General features: G+C 37.7%; 1 protein-coding gene across 3 annotated transcripts in view; it reads right to left on the reverse strand.

Moving 5' to 3' along the window:
* Window positions 1–22747, reverse strand: part of CPD (carboxypeptidase D) — an 82968-nt gene that overhangs the window by 33636 nt on the left and 26585 nt on the right. For all 3 annotated transcript variants that reach the window (XR_015243945.1, XM_086686391.1, XM_086686392.1), the window contains exons 3-8: window positions 17292–17434; window positions 16324–16493; window positions 14955–15304; window positions 13301–13492; window positions 12043–12210; window positions 2913–3022 (exon numbers count right to left, since the gene is read on the reverse strand). Coding sequence is in view for 2 of the 3 variants with exons in the window: in XM_086686391.1 (XP_086542517.1) it covers window positions 2913–3022; window positions 12043–12210; window positions 13301–13492; window positions 14955–15304; window positions 16324–16493; window positions 17292–17434 (1133 nt within the window). In the remaining variant the exon portion in view is untranslated. The remainder of the gene's footprint in view (window positions 1–2912; window positions 3023–12042; window positions 12211–13300; window positions 13493–14954; window positions 15305–16323; window positions 16494–17291; window positions 17435–22747) is intronic.

Consider the following 22747-nt stretch of genomic DNA (forward strand, 5'->3'; position numbering starts at 1 on the left):
AATTTAATTTTATTTTTTTAATGTTTTATTTTTTTATTTTAGGGGGGGGGCGGGGCAGAGAGAGAGGGGGACAGAGGACCCAAAGCAGGCTCTGTGCTGACGGCAGAGAGCCTGATGCAGGCTTGAACTCACAAACCGTGAGATCGTGACCTTGAGCCAAAGTCAGATGCTTTGACCAAGAGAGCCACCCAGGTGCCCCTATTTTTCATTTTAGAGATAATTTTGTCTTTTTCTTCAATTTCCTTCCTGAGTTTTATCAACTGTTCTTCATTTGTTCCTATCTTTTTTTTTTTTTTTTTCCATTTCTGTTTTCATCTCTTAAATATCTGAGTCTACATGGTTTTTCAGATTCTCAATGGGTGTTTGGGTATATTTCATCTGTTTGGAGTGCTGACTTATAGTTTTCTTCTGCTTCTTGATTGTTTTTTGGTCCTAGTAAGGTTTCCTCAGGCCACATGTGTGAAATTTCATTTCCCGATTTTCTGAAATGCTTCTCCATGGATTTTACTTACCTCTTGTCCATTTTTATGATACTGGGCTGTTACACATGATTCTTAGTTAATGGTGTCTTTTTCTGTCAGTCTAGCAGTCAAGGCACTTTAGTGTATTTCTGGTTTTTTGTTTATTTGCCTTGATGTAGGATGGAACTGTAGGTCCTCTGATTTTATGGTTCTCTTCTATCTTGGACAACCCTATATTTCCCCTTTTTCCTTCTTTTACTCTTCACATTCCAATGGTCAAAGAGCACTTCTTCATTTCTTTTCACCTTTTTTCTGCTCCAGAAGTTAAGAGTTTGGAAGATTTCCCTTTGAACCTATTCTTTTAAATTGTGCCTGTCCCTTTAAATTGCATCAGACCATGTAAGTTGTATGTTCTTTGAAATCTCTTCCCAATATTCCCATGCTCTCCTCTGCCCAGTTACTATTTTATTTAGGTTTCAGATTTCGGGGATACTTAAAGTTTGGTGGTCATTTCATCACCTTCAGGGTTGCCCTTCACAAGTCCCCCTCTTCTGTCTTCACAGAGTGTCTCAGTCTGCTTTTCCTCATCATGAAGCTATGGCAGGGCACAGGGCGGGTTGGGTGCATGATAGATCATGACACATCACAGCTAAGAGAAAGGAAGCTGTGAGTAAAGACTGAGGATTTTAATTATCACCTTTCCCATTTACAACAGAAAAAACAAAGGCACGAGATTCCAGAGGAGGCAGGATGTGGTACGATCAAGAAATGGAGGAGAATATGGGAAAGACATCAATCGATAATACCTGAGAAGACAGAATCTGAATGAACTCACATCAGATTATTCAGAGTTCTATCTATTTAGTTCAAGGTACAGTGATCTACTGAGAATAAGGGGAGTAAAGCTGGGATTAGGAGGCTCAGGTAGAGGAGAAAGGTTGAGAATCGCCAAAGTGTCTAGCAGCAAACCATGAAATACTGTCAAGTAGAACTGAGGGTTCAGCTGAGGCTAGAAAGCATACATATGTATGCAGTGTTGTCAATTTCCATGACTGTGTGACTTTTCTGGGATGTAGAAGAGAGACAGTGGCAATTACTGAGGATCGGACATTGGCAAGGCAGGTATGTCAAAGGTATTCCAAAGTGTAAGCAAGGGCATCACTAAAGTGGATGTCCATGGGTTTAGCTGGGTAGAGAGTAAAATCAAAACAATTCAAGGTCAAAGAAAACAAAAAGAGGCTAAGGAACTAGAAATCACAATAAGGATAAAAAGCAGAACTATAAGATTGGGCACCAAATGTGCAAAATCTGACCACTTAGATTTTATTTTGCTATTTAGAGGGTATCCCACTCTTCTCTTATGCCATGAACATCCCTCTAAAAGCGGTGCGCTCAAACAGAAGACAACTATTCCTTAAAGTGTAATAATAGACATACTCCCCTGTTAGAAACTCTCAACAAGGTCCACTTGTGCAGAAGGAAGGTGTGGAAAATGTAAAACAACAGAAAGCTGTGATTGGAGACCACAGAGTTACAGTATTAATATCCTTTACCTATAACCAATGGAGTCACAGACTGAGTCTGTAATAAAACCAAAAATTGAAACTAACAAGTCTAGTTTCCAAGCCCCAACTTTTAACACAGTATCTAAGAACAAGTTTTAAATTAAAATTTCACACAAACACACAAATATGACATTTCTGATTGTAAAAGTAGTGTATGTTCATTACAGAAAGTTTAGAAAATAAGGTAATTTCTACCTGCTTTCCCTTTCTATGTTAGTACAGTCTTTTCAATAGCTTAGACTAGTGGTTGGCAGTTTTTTTCTGTAAAGGGCCAGAGAGTAAAAATTCTAGGCTTTACAGGCTTGAAAGTGTCTGTTTCAACTACTCAACTCTACCCTCTGCACCTATCGAGATGAATGCTATGTTTTTATTCTTTAGTCTACTAATATGGTTCATTACACTGACTTATTTTCAAATGCTGAAAGAGGAAGAAGCCACAGACAGTACGTAAAAAATAAAATATGGATGTGGCTGTGTGTCAATAAAATTTTATTTACAAAACCATTAGTGGACTGGATTTGGCCCTAGAGCTGTAGCTTGTCAACCCCTACCTTAGACACTTTACTAGATTTATAACTTAAGTACTAGTCAAATGAAATAAACTAGCATGCTAATTTATAATTTTTAGTTTTGAGGATTCAGGTACTATGCTAAAAACTGTAGACGAAAAGACATTACTTGAGCTTAAAGGTTAATGGGGAAACACACAGTACATTCACAGTGAGGTGGAAAACAGGAGAAAAAGTGGTAATACTGCCTGAAAGGAATCATGGAAAGACTTAACCAAGGAGAAAGCACTTGACCTGTGTCTTACAGGACTTTGTTTTAATGCATTTTTTAATTAAAAAAAAAATTTATAGCATTTTGTGTTTAAACACGACCCTACCTTTGAATAAGAAAGTGCTATTTGTTGAAACACAGCATCATCTGGTGATTTACTGTATGTGGCAAGCCCTTGTTCATCATCATCAAAAGGGTAGTTCACTACCAAAGAACCTGCAAGGGAACAAAGGAAAACGTACCATGATATCTCTTTCAAGATGGATCTTCAACATAAATAAAGTACACTTTCACAATACTGCCAGAGACAGGAAACCAATACAATTTTCCAAAGCTAATTTCCTCATTAGAAATAAAAAAGCTGCTAATTTCCTCAACAGAAAATCAACTGGATAAGTAAAATACTAAACAGCTATGCATGACACTTAGAATTTACCTGAACTTCGAGGTATAATTTACATGTCAGAGCTGAACCAAAAGTATACAGGGTGAATTTAAACAATTTTACTCTTATAATAATTAGGATCAGAAAAGATGAGCAAAATTTGATACTTTTTCAGTAAAATTCAGACATTTATAATGGCATGGAATTTTAAGATAAGAAATGATCCTTGAAGTCCAATTAATCCATCCTCTTCATTTTGCAGATGTGGTGTCTAAAACAGAGGGGTTAAATGACTTATGTATGGACAGCAGAGCCATCCCTGATCTACACTCAGAAAAAACTGCTAAAAATTTCCCATATGCTCACATTAGGAATTAGTCCATTAGAGTTATAGCATATGATATTTCATGACTTAAGGTAAAGAAAGTGATGCTTTAAGAAAGCAAGCAAGCAAGCAAGCAAGCTTTAAAACATATGTAAAGGGTGCCTGGCTGGCTCAGGTGGAAGAGCATGTGACTCTTGATCTCAGGGTCATGAGTTCAAGCCCCACATTGGGTTTAGGATTACTTAAAAGTAAATAAATAAATAAGTTTTTAAAAAATAGATAAAAAAATAAAACATACATAAAGAATATAAAGTCCCTTCATGCTCCCCATAAAGCGTAAACAAGTTAGGGTGCTTCTCAGACGAGAGCCCTGATGGAATCTCTTATTTTCCTATTAGTCACACTGTTTTCCTTTATTCATCTGTCCATTTATCCTTCCTTTACTAAAGCCACTCATCTTTGCCTTTGTTATCACACCACTTCATGGAATGGAAATGAAAGAACGTATTCAACTTGAATTCAGATGAAGTAATCCTGTGGTAACAAATACCAGCAAACATTTATATAGAGAAAAAATTATTTAAGAAGCAAGTATGAAGAACTATGCTCACTCTATTCCCCAAAATAGTTCTAACGAGAACAAGTGTACTTCAATACCTCTTCTACAAATTTAATGTACCCCCAAAATTTAATTTCACCCAGAACTATGACCCATATCTAAATATTTGAACAGAGAAAAGTCAACATCAACTTCTACTCAATTCTTTCAAATGGCTAATTTTCTAAGGACAGAAAAAAAAAGTCATAAAACATCTATTTCTATGAAACAGTCTACTTTTAGAAAATAATTAGTATCAACTCAAAAAGCAGGGACAACAACAACAAAAGATAAATTTGTCTTCATCAAAATTAAAAACTTCTGTGTGTCAAATGACATTATTAAGAAAGTTAAAATACAACATATATAGAATGGCAGAAAATATTTCCAAATCAGCAATCTGATAAAGAACGCTTAGAGCTATATAAAGAACCCTTAGAACTCAACAAAAAGACAAAAAATAAATAATTGGCAAAAGACTTGAACAGATATTTCTCCAAAGCAGATATACAAATGGCCAACAAGTACATGAAAAGATGCTTATTATTAGTCATCAGCAAAATGCAAATCAAAACTACAAAATGGGGGTGCCTGGATGGCTCAGTTGGTTAAATGACTGACTCTGGATTTCAGCTTAGGTCATGATCTCACAGTTCATGGGACTGAGCCCCACGCTGGGCTCTGTGCTGAAAGCAAGGAACCTACCTGCTTGGGATTTTCTCTCTCCCTCTTTCTCTGCCCCTCCCCTGTTTGCACTCTCTCTCTCTCTCTCTCTCTCTCTCTCTCTCTCTCTCTCCCCCTCTCTCTCTCTCAAAATAAATAAACTTAAAAAATAAAACTACAATGAAAAACCACTTTTTACTCACCAAAATGGCTAGAACATAAAAAACAGAAAATAACAAGTGTTGATGAGGATGTAGAAAAACTGGAACCCCCGTACATTGCTAGTAATGTAAAATGGTTCGGCTGCTGTGGAAAATGATTTGGCAGTTCCTTAAAAAAGCTAAACATGCAATTATCATATGGTATTTCCATCAAAAAGCTAAACATGGCTAAATGAAATCAGTCAGAGAAAGACAAATACCATATTATTTCACTCATATGTGGAATTGAAGAAACAAAACAAAGAAAAAAAGAGGCAAGTCAAAAAGCAGACACTTAACTACAGAGAACAAACTGATGATTCTTGGGGTGGGAGGGGAGAGGGGATGAAATAGATACAAGGGATTAAGAGCACACTTATCATGATAAGCACTGAGTAATGTATAGAATTGATGAATCACTATATTGTACATCTGAAACTATAATAACACTGTATTTTAGCTACACTGCAATTAAAATTTAAAAGAAAAAGCACCAAATATGGAATTACCCAAATTAATTGAAAACAGGGATTCAGCTTTCACATGCCATTGCTCAAAGCAATATTATTCACGATACTGAACAAGTGGAAACAACCCAAATGTCCTTCAGTGGAAAAATGGATAAACAAATTGTAGTATACACATACAATAAAATATTATTTATCCATAAAAGGGGATGAAGTACTAATAAATGCTATAATATTAATGAACTTAAAAACAGTATGCTAAGTGAAAGAAGACAGACACCAAAGATCACATATTGTATGATTCCATTTCTATGAAATATCCAAAATAGGCAAATCCACAGAGACAGAACATAGACTAGTTGTTACCAGGGCTTGAGGGTAGGGGAAAATAGGGAGCAACTCCTTAGTTTCCTTTTGGCGAGATGAAAATGTTTTAGAGCTAAAGATGATAGTTGCACAACATTGTGAATGCACTAATGTTACTGAATTGTTCACTTGAAATTTTTTTTAATGTTCATTTTTATTTTTGAGAGAGAGAGAGTGTGTGAGCATGGGATAGGCAGAGAGAGGGGGGACACAGAATCCGAAGCAGGCTCCAGGCTCCAAGCTGTCAGCATAGAGCTTGACATGGGGCTCGAACTCACAAACTGGAGATCATGACCTGAGCCAAGTTGGATGCTCAACTGACTTAACCACACAGGCGCCCCTGAATTGTTTGCCATAACATGATTAATTTTGTTATGTGAATTTCACCTCAATAAAAAAATATCAAAATTTACAAAAAGGAATCTTACTTTTCTCTATATTCTCTCAAAATCCTTCTAAATTGTTGACAGCAAAGAAATCCTCTTTGAAATTTCTTTGCTAAGATTTCAAAACCCATTTAAGATTTTATGATGAGTAAACAAAATATGTCATGGACAAGGAGGGGAAGATGGTGGCAGAGTAAGAGACCCTAGGCTTGCCTTGTCCCACAAATACAGCTAGAAAACTATCAAATCATCCTAAACACCCCAGAAATTGATCTGAAGATTGGAAGAACAAATTCCACAACTAAAGGTAGAGAAAAGCCACAACAGAGAAGGCATGAAGTGCAGAGATATGGTTTAGGAGAGAAATGGATCATGTCTACTGTGGTGGGGAGGGAGCCACAGTTTGGAGAAGGGTGAAAGACAGACCAACACACAGGGGATGTACAGGGAAAATGAATCCCCATAGCAATTGGCTTGGAAAGCAAGAAGGCCTGAATTTCATGAGTTCTTGCAAACAGTGGGGTGTAAAGCCTAAACTTGTAAAGGTCAGCATGTTTGGTTCTGGGAGAGCTCAGAGAACACTGGGGTTGTTCTTAGAGAGAAGGCAGGGTAAACAGCCTGTGAACATAGTGTGGAAACAGTGATCTGAAGAGCACCTGGGGCACACAGTAGGGAGGTTATTTGTTCATCTTGGAGTGTGTCCCAGAGAAGCAGCATTCATGTCTCCATGAAGTCTCTCAACTTCTCTAGGAACAAAGAAACTGGCCAGACCCATCTCCCTCCCCTGTCCTTCAGCATAAACACAGAATCACCTTCAGGAACCAGTGCAGCACTAACACATGCTACCTAACTTGCTTACACCAAGCCCCACTCTCTACTCCCTGCCCTCTAACCCCCACCCTTCATCTCCTCTCCTCACCCCACCCCCGTGTTCTGGAAGAACCATCCTTCCCAGTCTTACTTGCTTGAGTCCCAGTATGGTGGGCCCCCACCCCCAGATGACCAGCTCAAGCCCCTGCCCATATGACAGCTCTCAAACCTTGAGTTTTGTGGGGTCTTCGTTCTGGTGGTGGCAGCAACAGGTCTCACTTCACAGGCAAACCAGAGCACACCTAGTTAAAACTCACCACATTCAAGGCAAGTACAAAACACTGGCCACAACCGGCAAAAATAGTCTCTGCAGACAACTGGCCTGAAGGATAAAGCAGACAGGACAAAACAGCAGAGCACACACAGCACACACTGAAGACACTCCTGGAAGTGCCAAGCCCTGCGTAACAGGAGACACTACACTACATGGCAGGGCACTACAGGACCTCTTCATGAGGCCATTACCCTCAAGAACAGGAGACGTAGCTAACTTCCCTAACATGGAGAAACGGCACAGAGACTTAGACAAAATGAGAAGACAGAAATTTGTCCCAAATGAAAGAACAGGACAAGGTTGGCTGAGGAACTAAGTGAAACAGATATAAGTAACATACCTGAGAGAATTGAAAGCAATGATCATAAGGATAGATATGGAATAACATAGAGACAAAGGGCTTAATAAATGAAATGAGAAGCATACTTGATGGAATAAACAGGACAGAAGAAGCATAGGAATGAATTAAGGACTTTGAAGACAGAGTAATGGAAAGTAATCAAGCTGAACAAAAGAGAGAAAAAAGAATTATGCAAAATAAGAATAGACTTAGGGAACTCAGTGACTCCATCAAATGTAATAACATTTGTATTATAGGAGTACCAGAAGAAGAAGAATGAGGAAAGCAGACAGAGAATTTATTTGAAGAAATGATAGCTGAAAACTTCCCTGATCTGGGGAAGGAAACAGATATCCCGATCCAGGAGGCAGAGAACCCCCAACAAAATTAACAAAAGCAGATCCACACCAAGATATATTGCAATTAAAATGGAAAAATACACTGATAAAGAAAAATATTAAAAGCAGCAAGACAAAAGAAGACAGTTGCATACAAAGGAAACCTCATAAGGCTATCAGAAGATTTTTTAGGAGAAACTTTCCAAGCCAGAACCGAATGGCATGATACAGTCAAAGTGCTAAATGGGAAAAACCTGTAGCCAAGAATATTCTATTCAGCAAGGCTATTATTCAGAATAAAAGAAGAGATAGAATTTCTCAGACAAACAAAAATTAAAGGAGCTCATGACCAGTAAAGCAGCCCTACAAAAAACATTAAAGAGGACTCTTTGAGTTAAAAGGAAAGACTAAAAGTGACAGTATAAAGGTAGGAAACATAAAAGCAGTAAAAATGAATATTCCTGTAAAAAATCAGTCAAGGAACTTATAAAATAAAAGGATGTAAAATATGACACTATAAACCTAAAACATAGGGAGGAGAGGAGTAAAGAATGGGTTCAAACTTAAACAACCATAAACTAGGGGCGCCTGGGTGGCGCAGTCGGTTAAGCGTCCAACTTCAGCCAGGTCACGATCTCGCGGTCCGGGAGTTCGAGCCTGGCGTCAGGCTCTGGGCTGATGGCTCAGAGCCTGGAGCCTGTTTCCGATTCTGTGTCTCCCTCTCTGTCTGCCCCTCCCCATTCATGCTCTGTCTCTCTCTGTCCCAAAAATAAATAAACGTTGAAAAAAAAATTTTTTTTAAATAAAATAAAATAAACAACCATAAACTTAATATAGACTGTTATATGTAGAAGATGTTATATACAAACCTAATGATAATCACAAATCAAAAAGCACTAATAAATATGTAAAGAATAAAGAGAAAGAAATCCAAATATATCACTAAAGATATATGGAAACCATGGAAGAGAGAAAGACAAGAAAGGATCAGAGAAAATCATCAGAAACAATCATAAAACAAGTAATAAAATGGCAATAAATACATAGCTATCAATAATTTGAATGTAAATGGACTAAACGGTCCAATCAGAAGACACAGAGTGACAGAATGGATTAAAAACAAGATCCATCTACATGCTGCCTACAAGAGACTCATTTTAGATCTAAAGATAGCTGCAGATTGAAATTGAGGGAATAGAGAAATATCTATCATGTGACGGATGTCAAAGGAAATATGGAGTAGCAATACTTATATCACACAAAATAGACTTTAAAACAAAGACTATAACAAGAGACAAATGATACTATATAATAATAAAGGGGACACTCTAACAAGAATGTATCACAACTGTAAATACTTATGCACCCAACTTGGAAGCACCCAAGTACACAAAAAGGTTAATAACAAACATAAAGGAACTAATCGATAATAATACAATAATAGTAGGGGACTTTAATACCCCACCTACATCAATGGACAGATCATCTAAATAGAAAATCATCAAGGAAACAATGGCTTTGAATAACACACTGGACCAGATGGATTTAAAAGATATATTCATCCTAAAACAGCAGAATACACATTCTTTTCAAGTCCACATGAACTATTCCCCAGAACAGGTCACATATTAGGCCACAAAATAAGCCTCAACAAATTTTAAAAGATTGAAGTCACACTATGCACCTTTTCTGACCACAGTGTTACGAAACTAGAAGTCAGCTGCAAGAAAAAAATCTAGAAAGACTGCAAATACACGGAGGTTAAATAACATGCTACTACATAATGAATGGGTCAACCAAGAGATAAAATAAGAAATTAAAAAGTACACGGAAACAAATTAAAATGAAAACACAACAGTTCAAACCTTCAGGATGCAGCAAAAATGGTTCTAAGATGGAAGTTTATAGCAAGATATGTAATGGAAAGAAACGCGTCCACATGATTGAAGATGTATTTCCCCCCACGCCGATGACACGATCTTGATACCACATGTTGAAATCTGTAAATTACTTTCACTGGAATGTAACTAGTATTAAGTTTTCAGATTTAGCCAACATGATGTGTGACATATACTGAGAATATTCTTTGAAACTCAAATAAAAAATATTTTCTTTCAAATATGGTATGAAATATATTAAAAATTTATTTGCCAACCAGGCTATAACTTCATAATTCCTATTTGGGTATTTGAGAATTGTTCATGATTACCAATTGTAAAGATATTTTTTCCTATTACTGGGAAGCTTTCAAAGCAGTTTTTGGAGAATTTCAATTTACTTCTTAAATACAAATATCATAACTGTGTACTGTCATTCTAAAATGTCAGGTTAAAAAATAAATAGAATAAAAAATAAAATAAAATGGCAGGTTAATCTACATGCCATCAAATTTCAACTGTAATACTTCATTGGATATTCCAACATATGTTGACACTAAATTACTTCCCCATTACCCCTGGTGCTAATACCTTCACTCTTTTTTTTTTTTTTAACAGCTTTATTGAGATGAACAGTTGACCTGTGAACAACAGAGGTTCGAATTACACAAATCCATTTACATGGGGATTTTTATTGATAAATACAGTACAGTACTACAAATGTATTTCTCTTCTTTACTATTTTCCTAATAACATAACATTTTCTTTTCTCAAGCTTACTTTATTGTAAGAATACGGTATGTAATACATACAACATACAAAATATGTGTTAACCAACTATTATTGTTATCGGTAAGGTTTCTGGCCAACAGTAGGCTACTATTTAAGTTTTAGGGGAGTCAAAAGTTAAAACGTGAATTTTCAACTGCACAGGGGGCCTGTTCCCCTCATGTTGTTCGGAGGTCAACTGTGATTCACGTAACATACAATCCATCCACTTAAAGTATATAATTCAGTGTTGTTTACTATATTCACAGGGTTGTACAACCATCATTACTTTCTAATTACAGATAATTTCATCATGCCAAAAAAACCCCTGTACCCATTAGCAGTCACTCCCTTTTCCTCCCACCACTATCCACTATAGCCTGAGGCAACCATTAATCTATGACCTATCTCTATGGATTTACCTGTTCTGAACATTTCATAAAATGTAGTCATATACCATATGGTTTCTAGTGACTGGCTTTTATCACTTAGCATATTTTCAAGGTTCATTTAAGTTATAAAATGCACCAGGACTTCCTTGCTTTTCATGGTCAAATAATATTCAATTGTATGGGTATACTACATTTTACCTATGCAATCATCAGTCCATGGATATCTGAGTTGTTTATACTTTTGGGTTAAAATGAATAATGCTACTATGAATACTCATGTACAAGTTTACATGTAGACATATGTTTTCTGTTCACTTTGGCATTGACACTTTCATTCTTACTTACAAGCCCTAGTTGGACATTGTGATGATTTTTAATCTTGACCTCTCATTCTATTCATCTAATCAATTCTTGCTGAATTATATGAAGGTGTGTAAGCCCAAACACTACATGAGAATAAGGCCAATGTGCTGTAGTTAAATACATAGCAAGGAAAAAATAAAAGAATGTCTTATAAACCTACATAAAAGGGTTTATTAAATTTTAGGGAAAAAAGGACTAAAGATTTCCAATTTGTTAGTGTTTAATTTTTCTGAATCACAAAGAGTATGCTACTAAATTCCCAGTGAGAGAGACAAATATAAAACACATGTGAGGGATAAATACAAAACACCTGAAGAACTAAGCAAGGGCAGGGAGAGAGGCAGGGAAGAGAGGAGGGTGAGAAGGACAAGGGGAGAGAGAGATAGGGAGGAGGGTAGGAGGGAGAAGAAAATAGGGAAGGAGTATGTGGGAGGGGAAGGGAGACAACAGCCAGAAAACTAGCTTAAAAAGCAATGAGAAAAGATCTTTATTACTGTCTGCTGCAAAAGCAGTAACAGGATACCAGTTTTGAGACAGCCTAAGACTATAAACAGATAAAATTCCACCAGGATTTTCAAATGCTCTCAACAAGAATTAATTACTGGAATATCAAGTTGCTATTACCTCCATGCAGGTTTGCTGACAGTACAAATGGATAGGACTTCATCCAGCTCATTACAGCAATAGTTTCTGGTTGGGTAGGATCTGTGATCTGAAAGAACTGGTCTGGGAAATTTCGGTTCAGGTCAAAGTTGTTGCTGTTGTTTCTGCCAATTACACTCACGGAATCTCCTGTATGAGAAAGTGCTCAAATTTAAGCCATGTTTCACTTACATTTTAATCCAACACATACTACTTCAGCTAATCTTAACTCAAAGGTAAATGTGAACACATCAGGCTTCACTCCGAATAAGCACACTATGATTAAAAGACGCATCTTTTTTGTATTGTACATTAATAAGGTGTTATCTCTTCCAGATCTTTTGAACAGAGAAGTAAAACCATTATCTTTTCATTTCTGCCCTCTGTTCATACTTTGAGAGGAAAAAAAATCCAACTATATAAATTATATTGTTAGTACTACTCAACTGTCAATAATCCATATACAATGACATGATCACAAAGTTGAGTGGACACGACTGATCAGAAGGAAGTTCTATTTTACCGGTACATAGGTCACTAAAACATTGTAAAGAAACAGACCAAATGGAAGTAAGAAAATTGTGGTATGCTTACACTAACATATCATGAAAAGCTAATCAAGAACATAGTTGGAAGTTTAACCAGATGGAGAAAAAAGGGTTGAACTTAAGTTTATGTCCCTTTAAAAAGGAGTGGAACCCTATTATTATAATTATGATGAGAAAAATCTGAAAGTGAGTGAAAAAAACATACACTATTTTTTAGTAAATAAGAGCCATTACCAAAGTGGAAAACTCCATTAAATATAAACTTGATAGGGGCACCTGGGTGGCTCAGTCGGTTTAGCATCCAACTTCAGCTCAGGTCATGATCTTGTGGTTCATGAGTTTGAGCCCACATCTGGCTCACTGCTGTCAACTTATCAGCACAGAGCCCACTTAGGATCCTCTGTCCCCCTCTCTCTGCCCCTTCCCTGCTTGTGCTCTCCCAAAAATAAATACATTTTAAATTATATATATTTATATATATTTATGTATATATATGTATAAACTTGATATCATAATTGTTGACTGAACTAGCCTATCTTTTAAGAATACAAAAGCTGCAACAATTATATATTATAAGAACAAAATAAGAAGAAATTCTGAGGAAACAACCAATTCAAATTCTCTTCTACTTCCAAATAATCATAACATACGATGATCGAAAAGGTCAGCATTAATAGACGCCTCTTCTTTACCTTCCTGGGCCTTTTCATACCCATCAGGATTCATGGATGGCATAAGGTGAATTCGAGTGCTGAGAACTAGATCCGTCACTTCAGGGTCTGTTCCAAAGTTCTTACAAAGGTATTCAATGAGGTTCAACAGCAGTTCTCGTCCAACCACTTCATTTCCATGCATATTTCCAATGTACTTAAATTCTGGTTCACCTGAAAACAAAACGATTACATGGAAAAGTCTTTTTACCTTTTTATTTATCATGGACTCTATTTTTTCCCCAACACATACAAAGACCCTGAACTAAAAATTTTTTAAAAGATATATTTAAAAAAAAAAAAAAAGATATATTTTGGCAAAAGAAGCAGTTAAAAGTATGTTATAAAGCAGCTTCCTTACTAACATATATGTCTAAGCAGGCTCAAAGCATACACAAACAGACACACACACACACACACACACACACACACGCACACACACAGACACACACACACCCATATAATATGAAAATAAAAATACTATTAGGAAAAGACATGAATAGACACTTTTCCAAAGAAGACATCCAGATGCCTAACAGACACATGAAAAGATGCTCAACTCATCATCAGGGAAATACAAATCAAAACCACAATGAGATACCACCTCACACCTGTCAGAATGGCTAAAATTAACAATTCAGGCAATAACAGATGTTGGCAAGGATGTGGAGAAAGGGGAACACTTTTGCCCTGCTGGTGGGAATGCAAACTGGTGCAGCCACTCTGGAAAACAGTGTGGAGGTTCCTCAAAAAATTAAAAATACAACTACCATATGACCTAGCAATTGCACTACTAGGAATTTATCCAAAAGATACAATTTGCACAAAAGATGCACAAATGCTGATTCGAAGGGGCACATACACCCCAATGTTTTTAGCAGTACTATCAACAAGAGCCAAATTATGTAAAGAGCCCAAATGTCCATTGACTGACAAATGGATAAAGAAGATGTGGTATGTATACACACACACACACACACACACACACACACACACACACACACACACAATGGAATGTTACTCTGCAATCAAAAAGAATGAAATCTTGCCATTTGTGACAACGTGGATGGAACTGCAGTGTATTATGCTAAATGAAATAAGCCAGTCAGAGAAAGTTAAATAGTATATGATTTCACTCATATGTGGAAATTAAGAAAGAGAAGAGATGAACATAGGGGAAGGGAAGCAAAAAGAAGATAAAAACAGAGAGGGAGGCAAACCATAAAAGACTCCTAAATAAAGAGAACAAACTGAGGGTTGTTGGAGGGGTGTTGGGTAGGGGGATGGGCTAAATGAGTAAGGGCATTACGGAGGGCACTTGTTGGAATGAACATGGGTGTTGTATGGAAGTGATGAATCACTAAATTCTACTCCTGAAACCATTATTACACTATATGTTAACTAACTTGGATTTAAACAAAATTTTAAAAATTTAAAAAGTACTATTAGCAGAAAAAATCTAATCTATACATTTTATTAAATACATGGATTTTCTTCTTTTCTCACCAAAGATTGGTTACATTTTCTTTATTCCACTTATACATTCTAAAGGTGACATTTCTAGATGAAACATAGAAATATGGTACATAGTTCTGAAAGGCACTACTGAGATTATGTATAAGACCACACAAATTACCTGGTTCATGGACACCTGGGTTATCAGATATCTCCATTACATAAAGTTCTCTTGACTCTACTGATTTTCCCAAAGAATAAAGCCGGGTGATGTTAGGATATTCATTGGCAAACCTTCTCAGGAAGATTTCCATATCAGGGAAATGGTGGTGATGAAAGTCCTTTGGCTGAATTGGCTGGTGTAAGGATTGGGTTCCAGGAAGATTATTAAGCAGAGCAACTGTGCTAGCGGTTACTACCATCTCAGTTGTGTCAGGGATTATTGAAGCCACAGTTGGCCGAAGGGAAAAATTCACCTTTGTGGCTGGTCCTTCTTTCACTATTATGTTATTAACAGTCAGTGGCATATACCTGCAAAAAAATTTTTTTGAAAAGGTCAGTGGCTTGCAGTTAAATTCAAACACACGATGCTTTTACATTATAAAAGCACAATAGCCCTTTCAGACTTTTACACTTAGTGATCTATCAAAATTCGAACAAAATACAGATAAATGGGTAAATTCAAGACTTTTAGGATACGATCTCAGAGAATCCCTGATGACATCTTTAAAGAACTATTTCTCTTACCTTCTTCTCAGTACCACACATTAGAATGCTTACCAAAAATTGCATGCCAAGGAGACAATAATATGAAACACAGAGGTCATTCACCCACTGCATCCCATTCTTTGCTGTGCCTTGTCAAACTGACTTTCCAACTACCTTTCTAAATAGGGAAATTCAGAATTAAATGAAAGGTTTCCAGTTAAATCCTTAGCAAGCCAAGCTTGCAGAAAGGTGCTCAGGGGAGGTCAGAAACCACTCATTTCATATATTAGAAAGCAAATGATAAGACAGCTCTTTAAAATGTCTTTTTCAGAGCTCTGAGTTTGTTCTACTCTGTTATTCACTAGCGTTGAGGCAACGTTTTACACAGCTGACCATCTTTTGAATCAACCTTTTAAACTGGTCCTTCCTCACAATTTTACAACCATACTTCATATCCAGTTGTACTGTTAGACTATGTGACAAAAGCCTCCACAATACTATATTCTCATTATACAAGGAAAAACAAAGGCCAGATAGAGCAAACAACATTTCCTAGACTACATTTCTGTCTTAGCTATAAACAGAGGCTTGATATTTTTAAAGTCTAGTTTAAAATTTTTTCTTAATGTTTTTATTTATTTTTGAGACACAGCATGAGCAGAGGAGGGGCAGAGAAAGAGGGAGACACAGAATCCGAAGCAGGCTCCAGGCTCTGAGCTGTCAGCACAGAGCCTGACACAGGGCTCGAACTCACGGACTGTGAGATCATGACCTGAGCCGAAGTCAGATGCTCAACCAACTGAGACACCCAGGCACCCCTAGAGTCTAGTTTAAATTCTTACCCAGTTAAAACTGCTGTAATGTTGTAAGTTCCAGGAACAAGTAATCTGTGGAAATCACCAAATCTGCCTGTTGTGATATTATGATTAATACCAGCCACTGAGATGGTTGCGTTCTCTAAGCCAGATCCCGTTACTGAATCTTTAACAAATCCTTTAACTCCAATGTGGACCTAAAAAAACAAGAATCAAAGTAGACTGCTCAAAGATAATTCAGAAGGCAAGAGAGCATAACCCCTCTGCATTGATGCTAGAATTTCTTTTTTTTTTTAAGTTTATTTATTTTATTTTGAGAGAAAGAGAGAGCGTGCATGAGTGAGGGAGGGGCAAAAAGAGAGAGGGAGAGAGAAAATCCAAAGTAGTCTCTGTGTTGTCAGAACAGAGGCTGATCCCACAAACCATGAGATCATGACCTAAACCAAAACCAAGAGTTGGATGCTTAACTGACTGAGTAACCCAGGTGCCTCTGATGCTAGAATTCCTAAAAAAGTATGTTACTACTATTTCCCTGAAATATTTTTCAATGCCTCCAAGTTAAAATAAAATATAGATAAAAATATTAAATCCTTAAACTTAAGTCATATGTGTCTGACATCTAGACTAGTAATAGACTTTTGAAATTCCCTTTCCTCTAAACCAGACTTCTAATTTTCTCGACAAGCAATAATTTCTCATTAAGTAATAACTGCTGGTATATCCAATAGTATATTATCCTGCCTGATGTTTAAATTAAACTTGCGTCCATGGTTCATACAGCGGTAAAGCCTCTCTAGCTCATATGATCGCATGACATTGTAAGAACCTGACAGTACAAACCTGATTATTTCAATTTATAAAAGTGTTCTAGGACAATCAGAGAAAGCCCTCTGGAGGAAATGAATGGTTAAAGATTGCTACTTATATGCAATTGAATTTCTCCCTTACATCATCCATTATTTCTGTACCCCACCCTTCCAGTCAGCTACTTTTACCTTTTCAATCAATGTGATCAAAGACTCACGATTGTTCTCCCATTCTTGTCGAAGCTGTGAAGCAGGGGGGTACTTGCAACAAGACAGTTCTAATGTGATCTCAAAACAGTTGGCCCATACATAATTGTAATCTTGCATGCCACCTGTAACATAAAGGAAAAAAAGTAAGTTTACTTTTGGAATTTTACTCTCAGAAAGACCAAAGAAATTAAATCAGTCATCTCTGCATGTATAAATTTTCTTTTCATAAAATTGTTTGAAATTGCAGAAAGCTCTTGGATTATAGAGGAGACTAAGAAGGAAGGATAAAGGAATATACACCAAAAAGGAATATGCATACGTAAAGCAAATGTATTTGACTGGTGGGATGAACAGTTAGGAAGAGCATGAACACATGGGTTAATAACAATAGCAATAATGCTAACAGCTCTACAATTTGAGTGTTTACCACATGCCAGACCTATTCTATGAGCTCTACGAGTATTAACATTTAATCTTTACAACAAGTGTATGAAGCAGGTGTTACTATCTCACCCATTTTACAAGTGTAAGAAGTAGGATACAAAGAGAGAGGTTAAGATTTTTGATAGCATGAGCATGAAAGATACACATGATCTTAAAGTTGTGAAGGATGTTCATGCCAAGCATTAAGTGCCGACTATTCTAACTGTACTCCCTTTTATGAAGAAGGTGGAGGGGCCCCTGGGTCGCGCAGTCGGTTAAGCGTCTGACTTCAGCCAGGTCACGATCTCGCGGTCCGTGAGTTCGAGCCCCGCGTCGGGCTCTGGGCTGATGGCTCAGAGCCTGCAGCCTGTTTCCGATTCTGTGTCTCCCTCTCTCTCTGCCCCTCCCCCGTTCATGCTCTGTCTCTCTCTGTCCCAAAAATAAATAAACGTTGAAAAAAAATTTTTTAAAAAAGAAGGTGGCAAGAGAAAAAAAGAAAGGCCAAATCCAGGGTGGTGCAGTTACACAAATCGGGGGCGTGGGGGAGAAGACACAACAAACCCTTTCAAAATGTGTTCAATGGGAGAGGGAAGCAAAAAGGGGAAGAGGCATCCATAGCCAACTACTTTCACCACTTCTACACCCATATAAGCCCACTCACTCATTCCATAGAAAGCTTATTACCTTATCATTCCTGTCACTCGATTTTTAAAAATAGACTTTATTTTTTAGGGCAATTTTAGGTTCACAACAAAACTCAGCAGAAGGTACAGAGATCTGCCATATACCCCCTGCCCATTCACAAGAATGGAGCCTCTCCTTATCAACATCTGCACCAGAGTGGTGCATTTGTTACAACTGATAAACCTACGTTGTTGACACTTCCTTACCACTCAAAGTCCACAAATTACATTAGGGTTCACTCTTGGTATTGTATATTCTAAGGGTTTTGACAAATGTCTAATGACATGTTTCCATCATTCCAGTATCATATAGTGTAGTTTCACTGCCCTAAAAATTCACTGTGCTCCGGGGCACCTGGGTGGCTTAGTCGGTTGAGCGTCTGACTTTGGCTCAGGTCATGATCTCATGGTTCGTGAGTTTGAGACCCATGTTGGGCTCTGTGCTGACAGCTCAGAGCCTGGAGCCTGCTTCGGATTCTGTGTCTCCCTCTCTCTCTCTGCCTCTTCCTCGCTCATGCTCTGTCTCTCTCTCAAAATAAACAAACATTAAAAAAAAAAAAATTCATTGTGCTCCATGTATTTATCCCTTCCTCTTCCTTAACCTCTGGCAACTACTAATCTTTTTACTATTTCTGTATGGTTTGCCTGTTCCAGAATGTCATATAGTTGGAGTCATACAGTATGTAGCCTTTTCAGATTGGTTCCTTCCATTTAGCAGTAGGTATTTAAGGCCTCTTCATGTCTTTTCATGACTTGATAGTTTTCTTTTTAGTACTGAATAATATGCCATTGTATGAATGTACCACAGTTTATTTTACCTGATCACCTACTGAAGTGTGTGTTGGTTGCTTCCAACTTTTTTGGAAACTTTTTTAAATGTTTATTTTGAGAGGGGAGATGGAGAGAGGGAGAGAGAGAGAGAGAGAGAGAGAGGGAGAGAGAGAGAGAGAGAGAGAGAGAGAGAGAGCAAGCGGAGGAGGGACAGAGAGAGAGAGAGAAGAAGAGAGAGAATCCCAAGCAGGTTCCATGCCCAGCATAGAGCCTACTGCGGGCTCAACCTCACGACCATGAGATAGTGACCTGAGCCAAAATCAAGAGTTGGATGCTCAATCGACTGAGCCACCCAGCTGCCCCATTGCTTCCAAGTTCTGGCAATTATGACTAAAGCCACTGTAGACATCTGTGTGCAGACTTTTGTGTGGACGTAAGTTTTCAACTCCTTTGGGTAAATACCAAGGAGCATGGTTGCTGGATCATATAGTAAGTATGTTTAGTTTTTCAGAAACAACCACGCTGTCTTCCGAAGTGGTTGTACCATTTTGCATCCCCCTACCAACAATGAGAGAGAATTCCTGTTGCTCTACATCTTCGTCAGCATTAGTTGTTGTCAGTGTTCTGGATTTTGGCCATTCTGCTAGGTGCGCAGTGGTAACCTATTGCTTTCATTTGCATTTCCCTGATGACATACAATATGGAGCATCTTTGCATGTTTATTTGCCACCCGTTTAACTTCTTTGTTGAGGTATCTGTTAAGGTCTTTGGCCCATTTTTCAATCAGGTTGTTATTTTCTTATTGTGGAGTTTTAAGATTTCTTCATATATTTTGGGTAACAGTCCTTTATCAGATGTAGTTTCTTTCTGTTTTGGGGCAGAATAATATTCCATTGTATGTGTATACCACATTTTCTGTATCCATTCAACTGTCAGTGGACATTTAGGTTGTCTCTTGGCAACTGTAAACAATGTTGCAGTGAACATGGGTGTGCAATTATCTTTTCAAGATCCTGCTTTCAATTCTTTTGTATATATACTTAGAAGTAGGATTGCTGAATCATATGGTAATTCTATTTCTAACTTTTTGAGGAAGCTCCATACCATTTCCTATAGCAGCTGCACTATTTTTATATTCCAACCATGCAGGGTTCCAATTCTCCACATCCTCACCAACATTTGCTATTTTGTCTTTTTTCAATAGTGACCAACCCAAAGAAGTGTAAGGTGATAAGTCATTGTGGTTATGATTTGCTTTTCCCTGATGATTAGTGATATTGAGCATCTCTTCATATACTTATTGTATATGTATATTTTCTTTGAAGAAATGTCTACTCAAATGTCTACTCCCCTTTTCACTCAGACTAAAAGCCAAAGTCTTTACAGCAGCCTAAGGCCCTACATGATGTCTTCCACCATTTCCCTTCCCCCTTTAACCTCCTTTCATACTCTCTCCATCACTCTGCATCCACCACAATGGCCTCTCTGCTGTTCAGTGGACACACTAGGTACCTCCTGAATTTGGGTCTCTGCTCTAACTCTTCCCTTTGCCTGGTATGTTCTCTCCCAGATAGCCGTGCTTGACTAACGCCCTTACCTTCAGGTCTTTGCTCCAATTTCAACTTGACAGTGAGGCTTGCCCTGACTTCCCCATTTAAAGTTGCTACTTACTTTTTCCCCACTACTATCCCCAAGCCCATCCCACCAATGCTTGCAATTCCCCTCACCCTTTTGTACTTTTTTCTTTTTTTTCTACAGTACTTAACAATTTACCTATTAGGTTTATTATTTACTGCCTATTTCTCCCTGCTAGATTATAAGCAACATAAGAGCAGAGATAGCTGCTACATTCACTGATGGACAGTCCAAATACTAGAAGAGTATCTGGCAAACAGTAGTCTTTCAGTAAACATGTGTTGAAGGAATGAAACTAAGTAGCTAATTAAGATTACTGTTTTGAATGTATTAAAATTGAATGCCCATTGAACATCTATGTAGAGATATCAAACAGACTTGTCTTCCTAGAATATAGGCAAGTTCATAACCACCACAAGCCCAGTAACTTGGTCTTTACCTTTTTCGTAGAAGGCAACATATCCATCTTTTGGCTTCTGCTTATTGTCCAGCATCTTGGTACTCACTTTGGGTCTGGCATCTATGATTATCTTTGGTTAACTCTCATTTGTATGTACACATGTGGACATACACGTACCATTCACCATACATAATATTTATTAATCTTTTCCAATTCTTTTAAACATTTTTTTTAATGTTCATTTATTTTTGAGAGAGAGGGAGAGAGACAGAACACGAGTGGGGGAGGGGCAGAGAGAGAGAGGGAGACACAAAATTCGAAGCAGGCTCCAGGCTCTGAGCTGTCAGCATGGAACCCCATGCAGGGCTCAAACCCATGAACCACGAGATCATGACCTGACCTGAAGTTGGATGCTTAACCGACTGAGCCACCCAGGGGCCCAAATCTTTTCCAATTCTTACTACCATATTGGTCATAGTACAATGGTCATTGTGTGTAAGACATTATACTAAGATTATATGGATTTATAAATAAGAGACATACCTTTTTTTCTTAATGTTTATTATTTATTTTTTTATGATTTTTAATGTTTGTTTTTGAGAGAGAGAGAGAGTATGAGTGGGGGAAGTACAGAGAGAAGGGGGCACAGAGGATCCAAAGCAGGATCTGTGCTGACATCAGCGAGCCCAATTTGGGGCTGGAATTCACAAACCGAACTCATACACTGTGAGATCACGATCCCATGCGAAGGTTGATGCTCAACCAACTAAGCAACCCAGGCATCCTAAGAGACATACCTTCATTCAGAGTTTCAAGTCTTGGTGAGGAAGCAGAACACAGAACACATAAAAATAACAATTTCAGAAGAATGCAAGTACGACTAATACAAGTTTTTTTTGCATATGTAAAACTTACTGGCTGTGTTAAATTGCAAACATGGCCAACTCACACTTGAATTATGCCAGAAGGCAGTGAAGTAGACTGCTTACAACACTTTAATCACCAGGCTTGAGTTCTGGCATTCTTTTGTCTGTCCCCTAATTGTCTTACTTCAGTAGCAATTTAAGAAATACTAGCTAAGAGCAACAACAAGACCATGTTTACAGTAATATTCTGGAGTATTATCTAATCAGCTTTTTACACTTAACTTTAATAGTACTGTAATTAGCCAGTGCCAATCAATGACACATATAAATATATTCCTGGAGTGGGGGGTGGAGGGTAAGGACAGAAGTCTTTAAGAAATAAGACTTCGGAGCACCTGAGTGGCTCAGTCGTTGAGTGTCCAACATTGGCTCAGGTCATGATCTCTTGGCTCATGAGTTTAAGCCCCACATTGGGCTTGCTGCTATCAGCAGAGAGTCAGCTTCACATCCTCTGTCCTCTTCTCTCTCTGCCCTTCCCCTGCTTATGTACATGCGTGCGCTTTCTCTCTCTCTCTCTCTCTAATGTTTAATAAACATTTAAAAAGTTTATTTTCGGGGCGCCTGGGTGGCGCAGTCGGTTAAGCGTCCGACTTCAGC

Source organism: Puma concolor, chromosome E1 (genome assembly GCF_028749965.1).
Source record: "Puma concolor isolate L17-30 chromosome E1, mPumCon1.1.hap2, whole genome shotgun sequence".
Lineage (NCBI taxonomy): Eukaryota > Metazoa > Chordata > Mammalia > Carnivora > Felidae > Puma > Puma concolor.